This window comes from Hippocampus zosterae, chromosome 8 (genome assembly GCF_025434085.1).
Source record: "Hippocampus zosterae strain Florida chromosome 8, ASM2543408v3, whole genome shotgun sequence".
Classification (NCBI taxonomy): Eukaryota; Metazoa; Chordata; class Actinopteri; order Syngnathiformes; family Syngnathidae; genus Hippocampus; species Hippocampus zosterae.
In genome coordinates, this window is record NC_067458.1 from 4,604,167 (window position 1) to 4,624,861 (window position 20,695).

The following is a 20,695-nucleotide window of genomic DNA, read 5'->3' on the forward strand; positions in this document are numbered from 1 at the left end:
AGTGCACTGCATAAACAACACTGTAAATTACAAATTAACGACATTTTATCATTGCTTTTGTATTTTGCAAAACCATCCATTCAAATTGGGAATGCCTGCGCGTTAAAAGCCAAACATGGGAGCTGCCACTACGCTCACCTTATTTCACAGGCTTTACACCAAATGTTCTCAAACATGGCCCAGACTTCATGGTGAGGGACATGAGAGGAAAGGGGTCGTTTGGCTTCGTCATCCTCATTCATGACAACATCACAGACAGCTGATTCAGGCTTGATGAGAACATTTGAACGGGAGAGCTTGTTTATTGGTTTTCAAGAGGATAAAACAACACACAACAAATTAATGGGTCAAGCAGACCTGAGGTGTTAGCTTGTGGGCGATGTTGTCCATTTCATTTAGTGCTCTGGGAACATGGCTTGACCTTTTCCCGAATTCCTTGACAAACTCCTTCGCTTGTTGGAGAGTCACCAGAATAGAACTGTGGTCTATTAATATACCTGACAGAACAAAGAAACACATTCATGACTTTATAGTGTTGTCTTCTACATTTGAGGCAACAATCAGGTCATCCTTTGTGCTCTATGGGTACCAAAAGAGACAATTTGGCTGAATCTACGTCAAACAGCAAAAGATTCAACCAGAAAAAGCAAACAAGATTACTAAAATCAGTAAATCAATCCCAAACCTAACCCAAATTATGCTTCAACAGGATATTAATAGTCAGGTTGACACTTTTAGAAAGGTGCTTAACCGTCCACTTATCCTTAAATATTAGTAACACATTTTACCTCAGGGATATTTGGCTCCAGAAAATTATGTCGATGAATTTGTTGACCCAGGTTTTGTGTCAGACACTTTATTTATTTGTTGAATACATAAATATTCCCTTGATCATGAACCTTCTCAGTGAGTTGAGCTGTACTCCAGCGCCACCATCGGGTCAAACTTTTTAAATTAGAATTAATGTATCTGAAAACGTTTTCATTCAAATCTTACATTTTCTGACAGTATTCATAGCCACAAGAGGCTGAAACCTATTGGTTTTGCTGATGGCATGACCTTTCCTGTAGCGCCACCAACAGGTCAAAAATGCCATTTTAGAGTTACGGTCTTAAAAATCTTTCATCTAAATCTTTTTAGATGAAAGCTATTTTGGGGTGTGCATTCATATGACCGTATTTATTAATGTTGGGACTTCTACTCCTCATGCCAAACCTTTGTGTTTGCTCCTCCCTTATTTTTGCTTGAACTACAAATGTCTTTGTGGGAAACTATCATAGTTCTTGCAGAAATAGTTATTTTCCCCACCCGCTGTAATGTATGAACTCAAGAGTAAGAACTCTGCATCTGCAGGTGGGGGATGGTCACACACCACACACACACACACACACACACACACACACACACACACACACACGTTTTCTGCAGCTAGAAGAGCTCAAACTGATCCCTGAGGATCATCAATGCGTGCAATGTGTTCAGGACATTGAAATAAATAGCATCATGATCATTTTATGCTTTATTAGTTACCCCGTCAAATAAGGAAAAGTCATGAAATAAATATCAAAAAAAGGCAACTTTAATTTTTTGAATGATAAACATTGAATGGGGTTGAATTGACCCAAAGGATGATAGGAGGGCTAATAAGTGGACTTTTTGCACTTCCATTTGAGTGTTTTAGAACTGCACTGCATCATACTGCCTTACATTGTGTAGTTACACAAGATATTCCACAGCAAAAAAAATAAATTAAAAAAAAAAAAGATAATTTGTCAAATTGAAACCCCTTGAAAATGTCTATCACAAGACTGTACTCCTAATGCTGTGCTTAATATGAGCACAACTTCAATTAAATCAATTTAAATCACACAAGTACCAGAATATTCTGCTTTGTCATCATACACTACTCAGCCCTCCTCACCAGCAAGACTAGAGAATCTTTTTTTGTTGTTGCATGCAATACTTTTTTTCTTTTCTTTCTCACTTTTTTTCTTCTACTTTCTTCCTTTCATAACTTTGCTGCTGTAAATTGGGAATTTCTCCATTGTGAGACGATTAAAGGTTTTCTTATTCTTATTATGATATCCATAAATTCCGTGCAATTGTACGTTGCGGAACATTGTCTGTTTGACTATGTTTTTAGGCAATTGTTCACAAATAGGTGAACCTCAACCATCTTTGCTTGTGAATGACGAAGCAATTCAGAGAAGCTCCTTTTATACTCAATCATGGTTCACCTATTCCCATTTAGCCTGGGGTTGAAGAAGAAGGTGCTTGAGGTGAGCTACAAATCCTCACCTAAATGCACAGTGGGAAAGAACGAGAAGCTGGTTATCTGCACAAGGCTTGTGACGTAGGATAATTCAATTAGATACAGTAAGGGGACTGAGAGCCAGATGAAGAGGCAGTGCAAAGGGTGTCTCAGCAGTATACTGACACATATTAGAGTGCCGCTTTAGAAGGTGACCTAATTCTGTCTGCTTTTCCGGGGGATTCTGGTGCAGTGCAGGGCAGCGGACGTCGTTCCCTAGTGGACTGAGGCTTTTCAGTAGGGGATGACTCAGTTAGGCTTCTGTTCACTCAGAACCTAGTAAGCTGTTTGGAAATTGCCTGCATTTGCATTTGAACATGGAGGGTAGTCGCCACAATTTTAGAAACCACGCAAGCTCAATAATAAACGCAGGTTAGTAAGGATATGGAAAATTCACTGCTCTAAATGTAAAAGTTGCCAACCGTGGCATTTGATCAAGAGGCATCCGAGAGGGAGGATGTGCTGATAAAAAAAAATAAATAAATATATGACAGCATTGCTCTCTATTACTTTTGAGGCAGAAATTATTTTTTTTCTCTTTCACAAATTATAGTACAGTCGTCACAAAATAAATAACTTTTAAAAAAATGATGACAGTACATCACCCATACACCTACTATTCGGAGTGAAATAAGACTTGACATGACAATGACCAAGTTGTCAAACCAGATTTAACGATTCACTGTTTCTCATATTGTTTTTTTTCTGACTTGGTTTAGATATTTAGATACAAGATACTCAGATATCTATCCATCCATTTTATATACTGCTTGTCTTCATTAGGGCGTCGGGTGAGCTGGAGCCTATCAGAGCTTACATTTGGGCACTGATTACCAGCCAATTGCACATGGAGTCAAACCAAGAGCCACACTGACATGTACACGGCACAAAATCTTCCGTGAACCTATAAAATGCATGTTTTTGGAATAAGAGAGGAAGCCAGAGTATCTGGAGATATTACAGAGAGAAAATGCAAAAAGGCCAGAGCCAAGATTCTAAGACACACACACGCGAACACACACACACGCACACGCACGCACGCACGCACGCACGCACGCACGCACGCACGCACGCACGCACGCACGCACGCACGCACGCACGCACGCACGCACGCACGCACGCACGCACGCACGCACGCACGCACGCACGCACGCACGCACGCACGCACGCACGCACGCACGCACGCACGCACGCACGCACGCACGCACGCACGCACGCACGCACGCACGCACGCACGCACGCACGCACGCACGCACGCACGCACGCACGCACGCACGCACGCACGCACGCACGCACGCACGCACGCACGCACGCACGCACGCACGCACGCACGCACGCACGCACGCACGCACGCACGCACGCACGCACGCACGCACGCACGCACGCACGCACGCACGCACGCACGCACGCACGCACGCACGCACGCACGCACGCACGCACGCACGCACGCACGCACGCACGCACGCACGCACGCACGCACGCACGCACGCACGCACGCACGCACGCACGCACGCACGCACGCACGCACGCACGCACGCACGCACGCACGCACGCACGCACGCACGCACGCACGCACGCACGCACGCACGCACGCACGCACGCACGCACGCACGCACGCACGCACGCACGCACGCACGCACGCACGCACACACACACACACACACACACACACACACACACACACACACACACACACACACACACACACACACACACACACACACACACACACACACACACACACCATTTGCCTTTGAAAAACACATAAAAATACAATAGTATATTATTATAAAAATATATTCGTACAAATAAGCGCTTTACTCTTAATATCCTTGAAGGACTACAACATGAAAACAACCACAGTATATGAAGGCGTACAGTAACTTTTAAACAATAAACAATTAGGAGCATGAACAAAATAGCTATTTGACCTCATCTTCCTTTTGTACATATTTCTTACCTTGTTTAAAGAAGTCAATGAGATTTAAAACTGTTTGGAGCAAAGATCGTGAGACGATGAAACCAAATACTGCTCTCCAGTGCTTTTTCAAACAATGCAAAATGTCAAGAAGATTCCAGGGCGGCTTTATGTAGATGATCTATAGAAAGGGGAAAAGTCCACAAATTCCCATGTTTTTGATGCACATTTGTGTGAACTTGTCTCATACCAGGCAAACATGTTGGGTTGAGAGGACACTAAATCAGTCATTCAAATGTCTCATGTCACCCACCGTGTTCCATTGGAAATTAAAATTCATCATACATTACAATCATACCTCTTGCCACAACTCATCGTAAGTAGCTTTCATCTCCATCTCAAGCACATTGGACAGAACCTCCTGCAGGCAGTTTTCAAACTCAGAGACACATTTTTTTATGTTCTCCTTCTCCTCCACAGTGGGTTTTTTTCTCTCTGGAATTGGATACACGTGTCTACATGAGTGGAGGTGCAAGACTTGCAAACAGTCACGAGGACAAAAGCTAATCTTCACATGCACATATACTGCCAAAAATAATGTGTTGAATTTTCTCTATTTTATTTGGACAATACATAAATGTATGGTTGATCTAAAAATAATGTGGATGCAGATTATTTCATTTTGTGCACCGATTTGACAAAATAAAATTAAATTCAACATACCATTTTTTTCCAGTATGTGTGCATGTGGAACTACTTGGGGAAATAAAACAAAGTAAAGATAATGAAGTGTGTCTGAGGGAATTATTTCCCTTTTATCAAGAATAACATTTATGAGGCCACAGATTTTGCGCAAAACAGCTTGGCTCACATATGCTGTTTGAGTTCTATCCTAAATGTGTTTGATGGGAGTTGTGGTCTGTGCTCTTAAGCCTCCGCAGACCAAATTCAATCAAATTTGCGCGACTGATCTTGCTTCATTTAGGCTGCAACAGGAAAAAGGCTTCCCTGAAACTCATCCCACAAAGTTCGAAGAATTGTTGGATTATTGTATATAATTTTTGAGTTTGAATGATGAATCAATTGTATAAATACATGGGACATGGAACTTGGGCACGAGTAGAAAATGCCGCCATTATTTGTGTTATGTTTTCCACCGGTGCATGTCTTTGACGTAGAGAGATAACTGGTTAAGCAATTCAACCAGCATAGTTCAAGAGTGAGCGGGTGGAAATATAATGAACATCGACGTATGCGCTGTTGCAACTGTACCATGACAGGGAATGCCAAGTAATTTGGATTTCATGAGGGTACTATTCTCACCTTCCTCTGGGAGACACAAACGTTCTTGTGTATGAGATAGCACTGGTGTAGAAATCCTTCCCGGCATTGGCATGTCGATTTGAGGAAGCCTGGGAAGGACAGTGCTTCGGAGGTGGTTAACGGTGCGTCTTGATCCCTCAACCTCTTCCTCCAAATCAAGCTTGCTGAAGGCCTTAACCCCACTAAGAACAGCCTTACTGCATAGATTTTTGTCATTTCTACAGTGGAAAAATAAAGTGGGAAGAAAATGTTACATGATAACAGAGCTGCGGATGCGCTACTTAAAAATAATGCTTGGCCAACGTGCTATTGTTTTCAGTACAGTGGAACCTACAAAGTTGCATGCTTAAAAAAATTGTCGTGCAACCATTAAGGAGGTGTAAAATGCACCTCTCAAGTTTGAATTATTTCTAATTAGCATCATCGTGACAAAACTGTCTTGCGAAACAAAAACTAATCTCACAACACTAACCCATCCAATGAGACTGTGGCTTTAGTAAGCATTGAAAGGATTACATCTAGAACTGAGTTGAAGTTTTTAGTGATTCCGCCACAAAAAGCTAACAGTGATGCAAAGAGGACGAGTGTGATGAGGATTGGACTCGAAATGAAACTTTGAAGTGACTGCTTTTCATTTTTAGGGCAACCGCTGCTTTTGACAAAAGTGGGCGCCAGCAGACCTGACCATCAGGAAAAAAAAGGTTACATGCAACCAACTTCCGCAATTGGCGAAACAACCCAAAGCACTTCGCTCATGTTCAGGTCACTGTAGGAGCCCTACGGCGGGATACCGGGATAAGGCACCTGTAGAAATAAACATCTACAACGTCTTTTGTCTTACACAAGATGACTTCAAGTCTTTGAGGTTGCACAATCAATTTTATGTTCTAGATCAAGCTATCTCTATATTTTTTATTAAAAAAATATGATCCAATTTGTCCACCAACACTTTACGCCATGGCAAAATGTAGTTCTCAAATGTGGAACTATAGTTCATCTTACTTAGGGTATTGGCAGCCAGTCCAGTTTAATATTCCCTTGATTAGAGCTACAATGTCAGTATCAGAAAGAGATAATAGTAGCAGTGATGGCCAAATAAGTCAAAGGCTGAGCCAACTCTGACCACAAACATGCTTAAATTATTTCCCAGTGATTCTGTCTGGCCTTTCTCCTGTCCTAACCGGCACGATCTGCCTGAGGCGACTCCTAGCCACATGCATGTGTACTGTTTGCAGTAGACACAGGCTGCTGTGGAAGCAGTGGTAGTGGTGATTGGGGCGCGGGGAGTTAACTCACGTGCATAGGATGAGAGCACAGTCTGGGTACAAACTCTGATATTGTAGGCAGCACTGCAGCACTTTGTCATCATTATTCTCAGCCATCAGACTATCTGAGAATGGTAAGAGAGAGGAGGGGGAGAGAGAGAGAGAGAGAGAGAGAGAGAGAGAGAGAGAGAGAGATTTTTCACTTTGTGAAAAAAAAAATCCAGCATGCAGAAGGCAACGAGTCTTTGCAACACAGTGGGTCAGTGGATTAATGAGGATGGGCGTGGCAAAGCATGACATGAAAGTTTGGACTTTGATTTATTTATTGCCCACCCACCTTCCAAGAGCTCCATAATGAATGAATAACTTTCCACTAAGAATGGACAGAGTACTACTACCACTCACTGGACATTAGGGGGAGTACAGTAATGCACTACTTGTTATATATTCACTTTTCTTTTAAATGTCTACTGGTAATTCTTTTGCCTGGAAATGCTTTTAAATGCACTTTATTAAATTGTGTGAAGCGTTACCTTGGATATGAAATGCACGATATAAATATAACTGCCTTGCCGAGAGACAAGCCAAGCACTAGTGCACACTGCGTGGTACTTTAATCAATAACACTGTAGTATGTTCTCATTCTACAACTAGTAGAATGGGTACGGTTCTGGGCTATGGTCTTCCTGTGTGGAGATTGCATGTTCTCCCCGTGCCTGCGTGGGTTTTCTCCAGGTATGCCGGTTTCCTCCCACATTCGAAGAACATTTATGGCAGGTTAATGGAACACTCTGAATTGTCCCTCGGTGTGATTGTAAGCGCGAATGGCTTTTCATTTATGTGTATGTACCCTTAGCAAAAACTACTAGCTGGCAACAAGGTCAGGGTGTCACCCTGCCTACTGCCCAAAGGCAGCTGGGATAGGCTCCAGCACACCGGCGACCTTCGTGAGGAAAAGCGGACCAGAAAATGGATAGATGAATGGATGGAGTATTCTGGTTTACGAGACCATCACTTCCACATTGCATCATTCCATTTTAACCAAGTATTCTCATGGGGGTGATCTGAAGCCGATCAGGTGATTTTGGGAGAGAGGCCCGCCAATCACAGGCTACAAACTGTAAAGACACAGAACCATTCACACTCACAACCATGGCGAGAAACATGCAAACTCCACATGGAATGCCAGAGCTCAGATTCAAACCTTGAACATCATAACTTACAGTGATAATTTTACAGTTTACGATCAGAAAAGTATGAGTCCCATTATGCATTTAGAGAGTCCCAAATTTCGAATTCTGAAATGGTCTACTTATTCAATTGCATATGATAATAACACAAACAACAACATATACATACAGTTATAAACAAATGCTGCAAAAATTGAAATAATTCAGGAGCAGGCCTGAGGATTTCGGAAATTCACAGTAACCGTTTTTCAGTTCCGTCGGATTAACCAATCAGAAACTACAGTAACTAATTTTGGGTTCCGTAAACATTCATCATGGAAACCCATTTTTTCTATTTTGACTCATATTGATAATCAATAATTCTGAAACTGGGCTGCCCGGTAGTCCAGTGGTTAGCACGTCGGCTTCACAGTGCAGAGGTACCGGGTTCGATTCCAGCTCCGGCCTCCCTGTGTGGAGTTTGCATGTTCTCCCCGGGCCTGCGTGGGTTTTCTCCGGGTGCTCCGGTTTCCTCCCACATTCCAAAAATATGCATGGCAGGCTGATTGAACACTTTAAATTGTCCCTAGGTGTGAGTGTGAGCGCGGATGGTTGTTCGTCTATGTGTGCCCTGCGATTGGCTGGCAACCGATTCAGGGTGTCCCCCGCCTACTGCCCGGAGACGGCTGGGATGGGCTCCAGCACCCCCCGCGACCCTAGTGAGGATCAAGCGGTTAGGAAGATGAATGAATGAATCAATAATTCTGAAACTCAAAAGTATAATGTTTCAAGGGTAAATGTTTGAAAACTATCCATGTACAATGAACATTACATCAGCAGCTGTGTACTCCAGGTTTATTCAAAAAAATAAATGGATCAAAATATGGTGTAGTCATATGGCATCATAAATACAGCATAGAACAAAATCTGAGTATTTCTTTCCAATCTCACACTACGAAGATTCATTTACTGGTAAGTAAGTATTGATGTGGCTTGGCATTATGTTGAGAGGGGAGAAATTTCATCTGCGCTGTATGTTACATATACAGTACATTTGACAATAAAGTTTGTCCAATCCAATCCAAGTCCCAAAATGATGCATGTGTAATCTACTATCAATTTGACGAAAGAATCTAACACACGCCATTAGTTCTACCAACAGTTAACATTAGCAGTACTACACCTTGTGACAAATGTTTTATTCCTAAAGTTACCATGCTACAACCAGTAAATTATACAATAACCAATACTGTTTCATAATATTTTTCATAGCGATTAGCCTATAGATCTAATGACCAACTTGCCTCGTAATCGTGCCTCTCGTCGCATCTCGCTCTCGCGTTCTGTGCATACGTCACAGGTGAGTTTAGTGACTGTTAAGGAATTATTCCGCTCGAAGTACAGTGCACTCCGCTTAATAGAACACCGGTTAATAGAGTAATCCGCTTGATAGAGCAAAAGGCTCTGGAACGGATTTGCCTAATGCAATTTCCTATAAAGATACTCCGCTTAGTAGAACAGATCTCCGCTTAATAGAACAGGCCGTAAGCAATGAAAATTGTAAACTAGTGGTTTTCTAAGTGTAGCTATCGCGATACTGTACCACTATCGCGAGAAAACGCGGTAGTTCTAGCCGTATACAGTAACAGGTAGCACGCGTCACTCCACACATAGACACACGCACGTCACAATGGCTTCAACTTCATTCAAGAGACGAGGGCTATCACCTGCGGATAAGAAGGACATACTCAGACGATACGATGCATTGCCGGATTCTCAGAAGGTACGCCCGCGGTTTCCAGGACTTCCCTCTTATCCAGCGCATTGAGAGGGAAGTCAACCGCAAAATTACGGACTCCTGTTTCTAGACAAAAGTAACGAAATTTTTCTCGTGATTTGAGATGTTTCACTGAAGTTGATTAAAGTTGTTGTTTTGTTGTTTGATTAAAGATATGGACGTCCACAGTCGAAATATCTCTTCTAACTCGTCAGCAGGGGTTTTTCTGCGTGCATAACTTGGTCGTCGACGTGTCTGAAGGTGTACCTAATAAAGTGTCTCCGGTTAATAGAAACTCCGCTTAGTAGAACAGAAGCGCTTCGGCCCAATGGTGTTCTATTAAGCGGAGTGCACTGTAGTAGTAGAACATTGTTGATGAATTTCATCTTGCTATGAGAACTATTGACACTCGTTTCTGTCCTGAACATCTGCTTGTACTTAAAACAAAGAGTGTAGGGTGAAGTTGGGGTCCTATTTCCCCTTGAGTGATTAACAGTCCCCTGGCCGTCTTCTTTTGCGTCCCCCACATCGTAAAAGTCCCTGAAGGCTGTCAAGTGCCTTCGAAGAGGAAACCTAATCTCAAGATTTGTGGACCAGCAGATATTCTCTGTACTTTGTCAAAATGCCAAGATCGAACTTTGCTTCACTTTCTTTGTTTCAGATTTTTACATAAGGGGAAGGACTGCCCGCTCCTAATTAACATAATTAACATACTATGCCTATATGTACGTGTGACTGAAGTTGCTCGGGGCTTCCTGATGAAATCTGAGACTCACAGGAGCCCGAATCGATTCGTGTTGCGTTGTGATAAACTGAAGAAAAGACTACGTGGTGTTGGGTCTTCTTCCACCTTATAGAGAGATAAAAGAACCTGTAACCAAGGAAGGGCCAAGAGCAAATTGACAGTTCCCATTCCTCAACATGACGCCCTTCGGACGATTCCGATGAAAAATCAGATTGGCATTCCCATTTCCTAAATGTCGTAATTAGTTGACATTTGTGAGGTTTTTTTTTCGCCGCCATCTCAAACTTTCATGCGCGCGATTCTTCAATTTTCGGGCTAAAATAGCAAGCCGCATGCGCACATCACGTTATCTGTTCGGTCACCCCCAGCATTGAAAACAAAACAAAACGAAAGTAAATTAGAAGAAACACATAACTGTAATAACTGTGTAACTGTGTATAACTGTAAACTGCATAACTGTGAAGCAGATGTGCAAACCATTCACCACCGTGCTACCCTCAACTTTATAACGCAAACCAATACGTTCTTAATATGTAATTGATACACAAAAAGTACAATTGAATATGAAATGGCAAATGCAAGTGATTTTATTCAACTCACTGTTACTTGCAGCTGCCTGCTGCATTGACTGCCCCCAAAGGTGACTTTCTCGCCTTTTGAGAGCGTTGTAAATGTAGGAAATGGCAGGACAGGCCAGATGAGCCACAGAATCTGTGAGGCCCTTCCCTTTTTTGAGAGAATCGAGCTCCTGCAGCACCACCCAGGGGATCAGGACAATTGGCAAACCTAAAGCTACAAATACATAAAACTTGGACAAAGTATTTGAGACAACAAAATATTATGCTCGTTCACTCAGAGCTTAAATTAGGGCCTTTTTACAATGTAACATAGCATCAAAAGACACAATTAGAGTGAAACAGTGCATTAGGTATGAAAATCACCTCCAAGGCCACAATGTTGAATCTTTTTCACATAATCCAAATTACTCAGCAGAATATTGGTGTCCAGAACAAGGATTACATCTTGCTGAGCAGATTGTTTGCCTGGAAAAAAAATGTAAAAGTTTCTGAGGTGAAATGAAAACACTTTCGATGTTTAGAGCTACGGTAAATTAAATTGGTCAATTGTTAAATTGTTCCCATCTGTATTGTGTTGAAGAATTTGCCTTACCATGAGAACGATTGATACTCGTCTCTATCCTGAACATCTGCTGAAGCACTTAAGACAAACAGGGTTGTGTTATGCTTAAATCCTCTTTTTTCCCTTGAGCAATTTAACAGCCCCCCCACTTCTTTCCTGTGCCCCATCTCTGCTGAGTCCCTCAAGGCTGTCAAATTTATTGGGATTTATGCACAGCAGAAGGAAGTCTGGATTTTGTCAACATGCCAAGATCGAACTGCATTGACCTTTCTTTGTTTCAGATTGTTACACAATTGCCCATCCCTCATTAACATACTACGCTACGCCTATATAAACGTGAGACTGTATTTTTTTGGGGACTTCCTGATGAGATCTGAAACTCTTAGAAGCCCGAATCGATTCGTATGGTGTTGTGATAAACTGCAGAAAAGACGACGTGGTGTTGGGTCTTCTTCCACCTTATAGAGAAATAAAAGAACCTGTGTCCAAGGAGGGCCATAAGGAAATGGACATATCCCCTCCACTAAAATTGGATAATATATGTAGAGTAAAATGAATTACAACTAAATTCACAAGACATTTCACAATGTGATGGACTAAGTACTAAACCACTGCAAAACAATAAGAACAAAACACTGTTAAAATGTAAATGGTGTCATGTAAATCCGTTTTTTTCTAAAAACATTTCCATATTGTCCCGAGGTGTGATTGTGAGAACAAATGGTTGTTTTATCTATATGTGTCTTGCCACTGGCTGGCAACCAGTTCAGGGTTTACCCCTGCGTAACACAGCTGGGATAGGTTCTAACACACTTCACAATGTGATGGACTAAGTGCCTAGATAATGAATGGACAGATCTTTACTGAATAGACCTGTGAGTGTCAATCTCACATTTTATTCAACAGTGCCAAGGCATGACTTTTAATGCGCCTTGGCATTCCGCCCCAAGTGATATAACTTACAGAGACTATGTGTAGCTCTCTCCTCTGGGGGGTCTATGTCCATACAGGTGAGCTCTCCATAGCACTGCATTACATCCACCTCTAATTTCCTTTCAAACCGAGCAAGGTGAAGCTCTTCTGCCACTTGCATCTAGAGTCAAGGATATTTTGATAGCAAAATAAATAAATAAATACATACATACATAAAATCACCTCTCATTGCTATTTTAACTCAATTTTCATGTTATAGCTCACCTGCTCATTCGTCTGCTCTGTGGTGACATCGCTTGTCGTGGGAGGCACATTTGACGAAGATGTACCGGTACTCTCAATTTTTCTTACAGTGCGCTCAGTTGTACATGTGGCAGTCCCACTTATAGAGGTAACGTCACACTTGTCACTTGTGTTTACCTCAACAAGCTCTGGTTTAACCTTCTTCGGAATCTTGAAACTGGAAAGTACAGGTGATGGTATTTTGGGCCGAGAAAATGATGACTTTGCAAATTCAAAAGACCCTTTGGCCTTGGTTGAAAGAGAAAACTGTTGTTTTGTGAAGTCTGGAGATGTTTTTGGATCTCGGCTTTCTTTTTCTTTTAACAACAATTCCTGACATGTCTCTTTGATTATCTCTGTTTGCTTGGGCCTTATGGAGTACCGGTACTTGGAGTGACGAGAGGTCTGGCTTTGTTCTTTGGTCTTGATTGTCTTGCTCTCATTTCGATTCTTGTGCAATTCTTTATCTTTACTCTTCTGCAAACACTGGCAGTGTTTCCATCGCTCTTCTGAAACACTGCTGGGACTTGTTTGCTGCTTTTTTAATCTTGGCGGGCTCATATGGTGAGCCTTTTCATCCAAACCATATTGTGAGTCTTTTTCTTCTTTCCGACCATCTGTATCTGAATTCTTGATGTTGCGGGATCTTGATGGACACCTTTCCTTTATTTTACCACCACTGTTAATCTTATCTTTTACGGTAATATTAGACTGCACTTTGTGGGGGTAATCAGGGTGGATCAAAAGAGAGGTACTTTTTGACTTAGAATGGGCCACACATGTCTGAATCTCCTGTCTCTTGCCCGTTTCTTCTCTTGCATGGTGTTTGTATACAGCCTTTTTGATTTGGCGACTTTCCTCTTCAACATGAGAAGTACATTCTTTATGTTTTCTTCTAGTGCAAGAAGAAATGCAATATGATGGTCAAACACTCAATATTGCCACTCCTTTGTAATTAAAGATGCAATCAACAACAAGATTTTTTTCTAACCTCGAGTGTCGTTTTTCGTTGTATTTGCTCTTGGATCTGTCACTCTTTTGTTGATCTTTGGATGTCTGAAATAAATGTAAAAAAGTATAGCATTTCAACAACACAAAGTCGAAAATACCTTAACTGGCAAGAATTGTATAATCGTCTGTAATATGGTGTCAAATCTAAGGTTTGTTTGCGCAGGTCTTAAGTGTTTATTATTTCATCCATCCACTGTTCATCATTTGATTAGAGTGAAGTTATACTCTAAAATTTAGTATAAAATGAATAAGATGCATTTTAGAGTCTATAATGTATCTTATTCGTTTTATACAGCCTAACAGTATCAGGAGCATACGACATCAATTGCATTATATCAAAGATACGTCTTACCTTCTCTTCTTCTTTGGAGGACCTCTTGCGCTTCCTTTTTCTCGAATTTTCAGACATATTTCTGCCGGTGTAATTCCAAGGTCAGACACTATAAAGGTTAGTTCAAAATGACGACTTCAAAACTGTGAATACTGCACTAGAACTCGATGGTACTGTAATCGTAAATTGCATTATGGGCGCGGGACAGTGTTGACTACACCAACTAACATTTTCTTTGAGATTCTTTTTGACTTGGACTCGCACTCGACAAATGGACACGCTGGCTTTCTTTTAACACAAATTTCGACATGAGATAGTTAATAGTACCTTAAGTGTTTTAAGGTGGCTTTCCTCTCCGAAGGTAAGCGTTCAATAGTTAATGTTCGCTTTTGGTCTGCTACCAATTGCACCAATTGAATACCAATTGAAGTATCGCAGCCGAACGAGCGCTATTGGCTTCTTTGGTTATGTAAACTATTACCATATATCAAACTATAAGTACAAAACTTGTTTTACTTCGTTAAAATTTGATTTCCTCTTAAATTCGTCATAACTACACTGCCATACCAAATCAGCTGTCTTGTCTACTTCTACTCCATCTCATTATTACTCTGTTGTCGATCCGGTACACCACTGCCTCTATTGGCCGTAGTGGAGAAGTACGGGTAACCGAACAAATTCCAACAATGAGTTACTGTGTTGATTAAATGTTTTAAATGTAAACGCACAATTAAAAAGGCCTTAGAAACCGTTGCCTTGATCAGCACAGTTACTGACACATCTGGATGAATGGGTGAAGAGGCAAACAGAGGGAGTAAACAGCTATCTAACGCCACAACAGAAGGGCGTAGACAGGTCAAGATCAGTGGGAGAGAAGAGCGAGCTTGTGAACATCTTGGTTCTTTTTATGTTTTATTTTCTGTTATTTTTAAAAAAAACAAAGATGGAAATCTGATTAGACTTGGCTGCCCAGGCCGCACCCACTTTATTATGTGTCAAGTCATCATGCACAGTCCAGTTACAAATAATAACCAAATATTTTATATCAAGTTTGGGTTCATAGTTAAATTCTTTGGCCTTCGACTGTCATGTGAAACAGCTGACCAGATTATAATGATAATTACAACATGTTTTACATTTTTTTTCTTTTTTTTTCATTTTATTGCAGCACAGAAACATTTTTGCCACCCTACTTTATTGTTTGGGCCAGTATTGAAAACATTGTCACATCGTTTTTAGTGACAGTTTCTAATCATTAGTAATATAGATAAATCCAGTTTCCTGTTGATGATCACAGGGAGCTGGAGTCAATCCCATCTTTAGGATGAGAAGTGAATGCAATAGTCAGAAATTATCATCTTTGGTTCACACTTTGATTAACATTCATATTCGTATCTGTGGGCAAGTTACACCCTTTAATTGACCTAAGATATATGTTTTAGACTACAGTTACATGTAAAGTATTTATATTTTTAACGTTCGAGTTTCCACTTTGATGAAATAATAAATTGATGAATGTGAACAATGGCTCCGCTGCAATGACTCTTACATACCACATAGTGACACTGTAACTCCATTGAGATATGCTTCCAACCTTGCAATGTATGTCACGATACCATAACCGAACAGACCACCTTTTTATGCTGAACAAAATGTAAAAAAACAAACAAACAAACAAACAAAAAACACTCGTATGCTGAAACAAAACCTGAAAAGCGAAGGCCGAATTGTTGGAGTTCGTATTTACACATTTAAAGTGAAACTGTAAAGAGGATTTTAAAAACAAAATCCAGGTTCAATATTGTAGAGGAAAACAAAATGAAAAGCAGCTTAACGACTTTGAAAGTGATCTACTAATGATCTTTGATTTTTAGCATATTAACTGTCTTGATACAGCTATTGGGGAAAACAATATGCCTTGGACTAAATGCAATATTTAAAAGCGCTTGTGACACACAATTTCATGTTAAATTGACAACACACTTCATTAGATAATTATTCATTCATTCATCTTCCGAGCCGCTTAATCCTCACTAGGGTCGCGGGGGGTGCTGGAGCCTATCCCAGCTGTCTTCGGGCAGTAGGCAGGAGACACCCTGAATCGGTTGCCAGCCAATCACAGGGCACACAGAGACGAACAACCATCCACGCTCACACTCACACCTAGGGACAATTTAGAGTGTTCAATCAGCCTGCCACGCATGTTTTTGGATTGTGGGAGGAAACCGGAGCACCCGGAGAAAACCCACGCAGGCCCGGGGAGAACATGCAAACTCCACACAGGGAGGCCGGAGCTGGAATCGAACCCAGTACCTCTGCACTGTGAAGCCGACGTGCTAACCACTGGACTACCGGGCCGCTCCATTAGATAATTATCATATTTAAAAAAAAGAAACAATCCAACTCTGGTGGTTCGTGAAGAGTGACAATGTGGTTTGCTGGGCCCAGAGAAGAAGCCACATCTCACGTGATGAAACTCAAATTTTTCTGTGGAGATCAATCAAAATAGTCTTTGCACATCTGCATTTTATTTCTTGACAGAGGTAAAATGAATTGTAACAGAGAGATGTGAGATGGAATTGTTTGGATGAAATCACAATCAATTTCTTTTTTTAATTTAATCTGTGCATGGTCTTTGATACCTTTTGGTTTGAAATGTCATTGTTCAGTGCACAATTCTGCTAGGGGACTCCTTGCTGATGTAAATACCTAGAAGAGGCTCACTGAAACGTGTGCCCCGTATGATTCGTATCCAGTTTAAACTTAGCCTTTGGAAATCTTTGGACTGGTCATTTTTACCACCAAGCTCAGATATCAAAATATATTGTACAAGAACACTCTCATACAAGTACAAAAAAAGTACATTTATTGTTATACAGTCAGCTCCAACTAGGGCATGACATTCATCCTGGTGAACAATTACGCCAGGTATTTGCTTGAAAGGAGACCTGGTCCATTGTTGACCCTGGTCAAAAAAGGAGCCTCCTGACCATGGACGCATAGTCATGCTCTTTTCTATCTCTGCAGTGGCAGCTTTTGAGATTTGTGTAGCCATATGCTATGTCGCAATAAGCTGTAATTGTAATTTCTCCTGCACTAGTCTAATCACACATTTATTGCCATCACTAGTGCTCTGAGCTGGCATCCATATTCTGAGTCTGATCTGCCCACTACAGTTTGCCAGTCACAGGAACACCTTCATGCCCAAGCTGTGAAATTCACTGAATTGTGTTGAAATCTGCATTGTTTCCTCCAGCAATGGGAACACAAAGACAGTTGGTGTCATGTTCCTGTCCTTGGCCTGGCCAGCAGGTGGCAGACTGAGCAGACTTTCTGGCTGCACACCTGCTGCCAATCTTTCAATTAAGGAACTGTGTATTTAAGGAACAACAACCTGTCTGCTGGTTGTCGGAGTGTTGTTTATGCCTTGATGCCTCCTTGCCCATAGACTGTTCTAGCTATAGATCGCGTTGTGTTTCGCTTTTGAACTCTCTGTACCAATGGTTTTGTAAGTATTGGATTTTATTTTGTGAATTGGCTTTCTCTTGCGTGTATTTTGATGCATTGTTTTTGTTTGTCTTCGCGATCCTTATTTTCCTTCCTTGCCTTTTGTGCAAGCGCTTTTTGTTGTTCGTTTTTTGTGCCCTCTGGTCCTTGTTTTGACCAGTGCTTTATGTTACTACTTTGTCGGTGCGAATTTTGTACATTGAATATTTTTTTGCTTCAGAGACCTTGTCTGGCATCTACGCTTTTGGGTTCCAAACCTTGATTCGGTTAGACCGAATCGTGACAGTTGGAGATCACTACATCACCTGCTGCACACCAAAGACTTACCTCTAGCTCATCTGTAACTGATCTCTGCCAGCCTGCCTCATCTGCTGATGCTATTTCATATTTCCCATTCCATCAATAAAAGAGGCTTTCTGCCATTTGGGTCCGAAACCTGAGTCTGAGTCTAACAAGTACAGACAAGTGGATTGATTTGTACAGATATTTTATCACATAGAACTGGGATGAACTGGAAGTTCTGAAATCACCTTTGAGTTTAAGATGATATGCGCGTGTGTAAATTCAAATGACATTTATAGATAACTGCCAGCATTTAGCCCTTCTATTTTCATCCTAAACCTGTCTTCAAGCAATTTTTAGTTTTATCTTTTTGATGAGACATAATAGTGCATATCATTGAGGTACAGTATGTGTCGGGACAAAATTCTGCCCAAGGATGGTTGTCAACGGCAACTTTTCACTGACGTGTGTGTGCGGGGGGGGGGGGGGGGGGGGTGCTAGTGGTGGACTGTGGTGGACTGTGGTCAGCCGGCTGTGATGCCCAGGACCGGCCTGGAAATACAAAAAATACATTTGTCTGTGGATTAAAAGTTACCTTTTCCTTAATGCTTGTGATTGGTCTAGTACTTGGGAAGGTCATCACTGTTTCTTGTTTTTTGGTTGTTGTTTTTAAGTGGGGGGGGGGGGTAATCAAGGGGAATTTGTTGTGGTTGAAGACTCGCGTGGTGCCAAAGCTTCAATGTCGTGTATGCAGATAAAGGGCAATGCATTGATCCTTCCATGACCTCTTGTTTTGTAAAAAATATCGTTATTTAAAGCCACTGTTCCTTCATAGTGAGAAGATTTAGTTGAGGAAGTTCTGGCGGCATGTGTAACACATCTCGGTTCAGAAGGCTGTCATTTTGTATTAATATCCTCTGCATTATTTTATTTTCAGAGTGAGTTGAAAAAACAATGAAACACGTCGTCTTTGTTCACCTCCTTCTTGTTTTAAATTGACAAATATGTAATAGAATTGTGTGCTTCAAATCTACTAATCAGCCAACCATCTCCATGATCTTGTCCTTCTGTCTGGACGTCCTTCTTGTTTGACACTTGTTGAAACGTTGCCCTCTTTGAAGTTAATTCAACATTTGGCTTCAATCAACGAGCAAACTTGGACAGACAGCAAATGCTTTAGTTGCGTGTCTGTTAATGATCACAAGCCCATGTGTGTGTATGTAATGTTGTATCTGTGGGGAAGGGTCTTTGTGCCACTAATGGCTTAGTCAGAAAGCTAAGTACTGTGTCTAAAAAAAATATGACAATACTCCTTTGGCCATTTCGATAATGGGCAACTACTGTATGTGTATCTGCAGATCGTTTCAAAATTTAGACTCCCTGGGTCACAGGAGAGCTATCAGGAAGACATAAATTATGACATGCATGACATTCCAATTAGCACATTTCATCTTTCTACTATCTTACTACGGGGCAGAATGTTAGATTTACCTGCATAATCCATGTACAAGTACAGTATAATCTAAATGTGTGTGTAATCAAAATACTGACTTTACAGAAGAAGAAGAAATGTTATCGTTGGATAGAATTCAACATTTAGTTTGGTAATATATCTCATGTAGCAGCTAAGTATCAAAATTCCGGTTAAATAAATACTGTAAAGTGTAGTTACATTTTAACTCAACTCAGCTGTATTTATAGAACAACCACCGCTTGACACAAAGTGCTGTACATGGAGCAGAAATAATTCATACAACAATAAACTTCAATAATGGCTTCTTTACCGGACCGGCTTCTCTGCAGCACTGGAGCGCCGCAGGGGACTGTTCTGGCTCCATTCCTGTTCATCCTCTACACCTCGGACTTCAGACATGACACTCCAAACTGCCACCTTCAGAAGTTCTCCGATGACTCTGCGATTGTTGGCCTCATTACAGAAGGGGATGATCAGGAGTACAGGGGACTGACAAAGGACTTTGTGGACTGGTGCCAGCAGAATCTCCTCCAGATCAACCCGAGGAAAACTAAGGAGTTGGTTGTGGATTTCTGCAAAAAAAAGTCCTCACCGCACCGATGAACATCCAGGGTATGGACATAGAGAGGGTGACCTCCTACAAGTACCTTGGTGTTCTTCTCAACGACAAACTGGACTGGTCCACAAACACGGACACCCTGATTAGGAAGGGACAGAGCCGACTCTTCCTACTCAGGAAACTGAGGTCTTTTGGGATTCAGGGGTCACTCCTTAAGACGTTCGATAACTCGGTGGTGGCCTCGGCCATCCATTATGGCATTGTCTGCTGGTCAGGCAGCATCTCGGCCCGGGACAGAAAGAGACTGGAGCGACTGGTCAGGAAGGCCAGTTCTGTCCTGGGTTGCTCCCTTGACACTCTGGAGGAGGTGGGCAACAGAAGGATGCTAACTAAGCTAAAAGCTATGATGGCCAGTCCCTCCCACCCCTTCCAGCCCGCCCTGACAGCACTTGGTAGCTCCTTCAGCCAGAGACTGTTACACCCGCGCTGCAAGAAGGAGAGATACCGACGCTCGTTCCTACCGACTGCTGTCAGGCTGATGAATAAAAAATAACAATCATAATAATAATAATAATTTTTATCCATTTGTGTTCACATTGTATTTAATTGAAAGATGTTTGTTGTATTTTTTTCTCTTTCTCCTTTCTTTCTACATACATTCTTGCTGC

General features: G+C 41.6%; 1 protein-coding gene across 9 annotated transcripts in view; it reads right to left on the reverse strand.

The window, feature by feature from the left end:
* Window positions 1–14,843, reverse strand: part of swt1 (SWT1 RNA endoribonuclease homolog) — a 49,539-nt gene extending 34,696 nt beyond the window's left edge. Inside the window, exons 1-14 of one of the 9 annotated variants that reach the window (XM_052073369.1) lie at window positions 14,773–14,843; window positions 14,227–14,314; window positions 13,855–13,919; window positions 12,846–13,755; window positions 12,612–12,741; window positions 11,679–11,726; window positions 11,450–11,551; window positions 11,109–11,300; window positions 6,849–6,942; window positions 5,553–5,770; window positions 4,588–4,724; window positions 4,272–4,410; window positions 358–497; window positions 139–269 (exon numbers count right to left, since the gene is read on the reverse strand). In XM_052073369.1, the coding sequence (XP_051929329.1) occupies window positions 139–269; window positions 358–497; window positions 4,272–4,410; window positions 4,588–4,724; window positions 5,553–5,770; window positions 6,849–6,942; window positions 11,109–11,300; window positions 11,450–11,551; window positions 11,679–11,726; window positions 12,612–12,741; window positions 12,846–13,755; window positions 13,855–13,919; window positions 14,227–14,283 (2,363 nt within the window). In that variant the 5' untranslated portion in view covers window positions 14,284–14,314; window positions 14,773–14,843. Of the gene's footprint in view, window positions 1–138; window positions 270–357; window positions 498–4,271; window positions 4,411–4,587; window positions 4,725–5,552; window positions 5,771–6,848; window positions 6,943–11,108; window positions 11,301–11,449; window positions 11,552–11,678; window positions 11,727–12,611; window positions 12,742–12,845; window positions 13,756–13,854; window positions 13,920–14,226 lie in introns of all 9 variants that reach the window. The other 8 variants (XM_052073371.1, XM_052073370.1, XM_052073368.1 and 5 more) reach the window with 8 other exon arrangements.
* Between the last annotated feature and the right edge of the window lie 5,852 nt (window positions 14,844–20,695).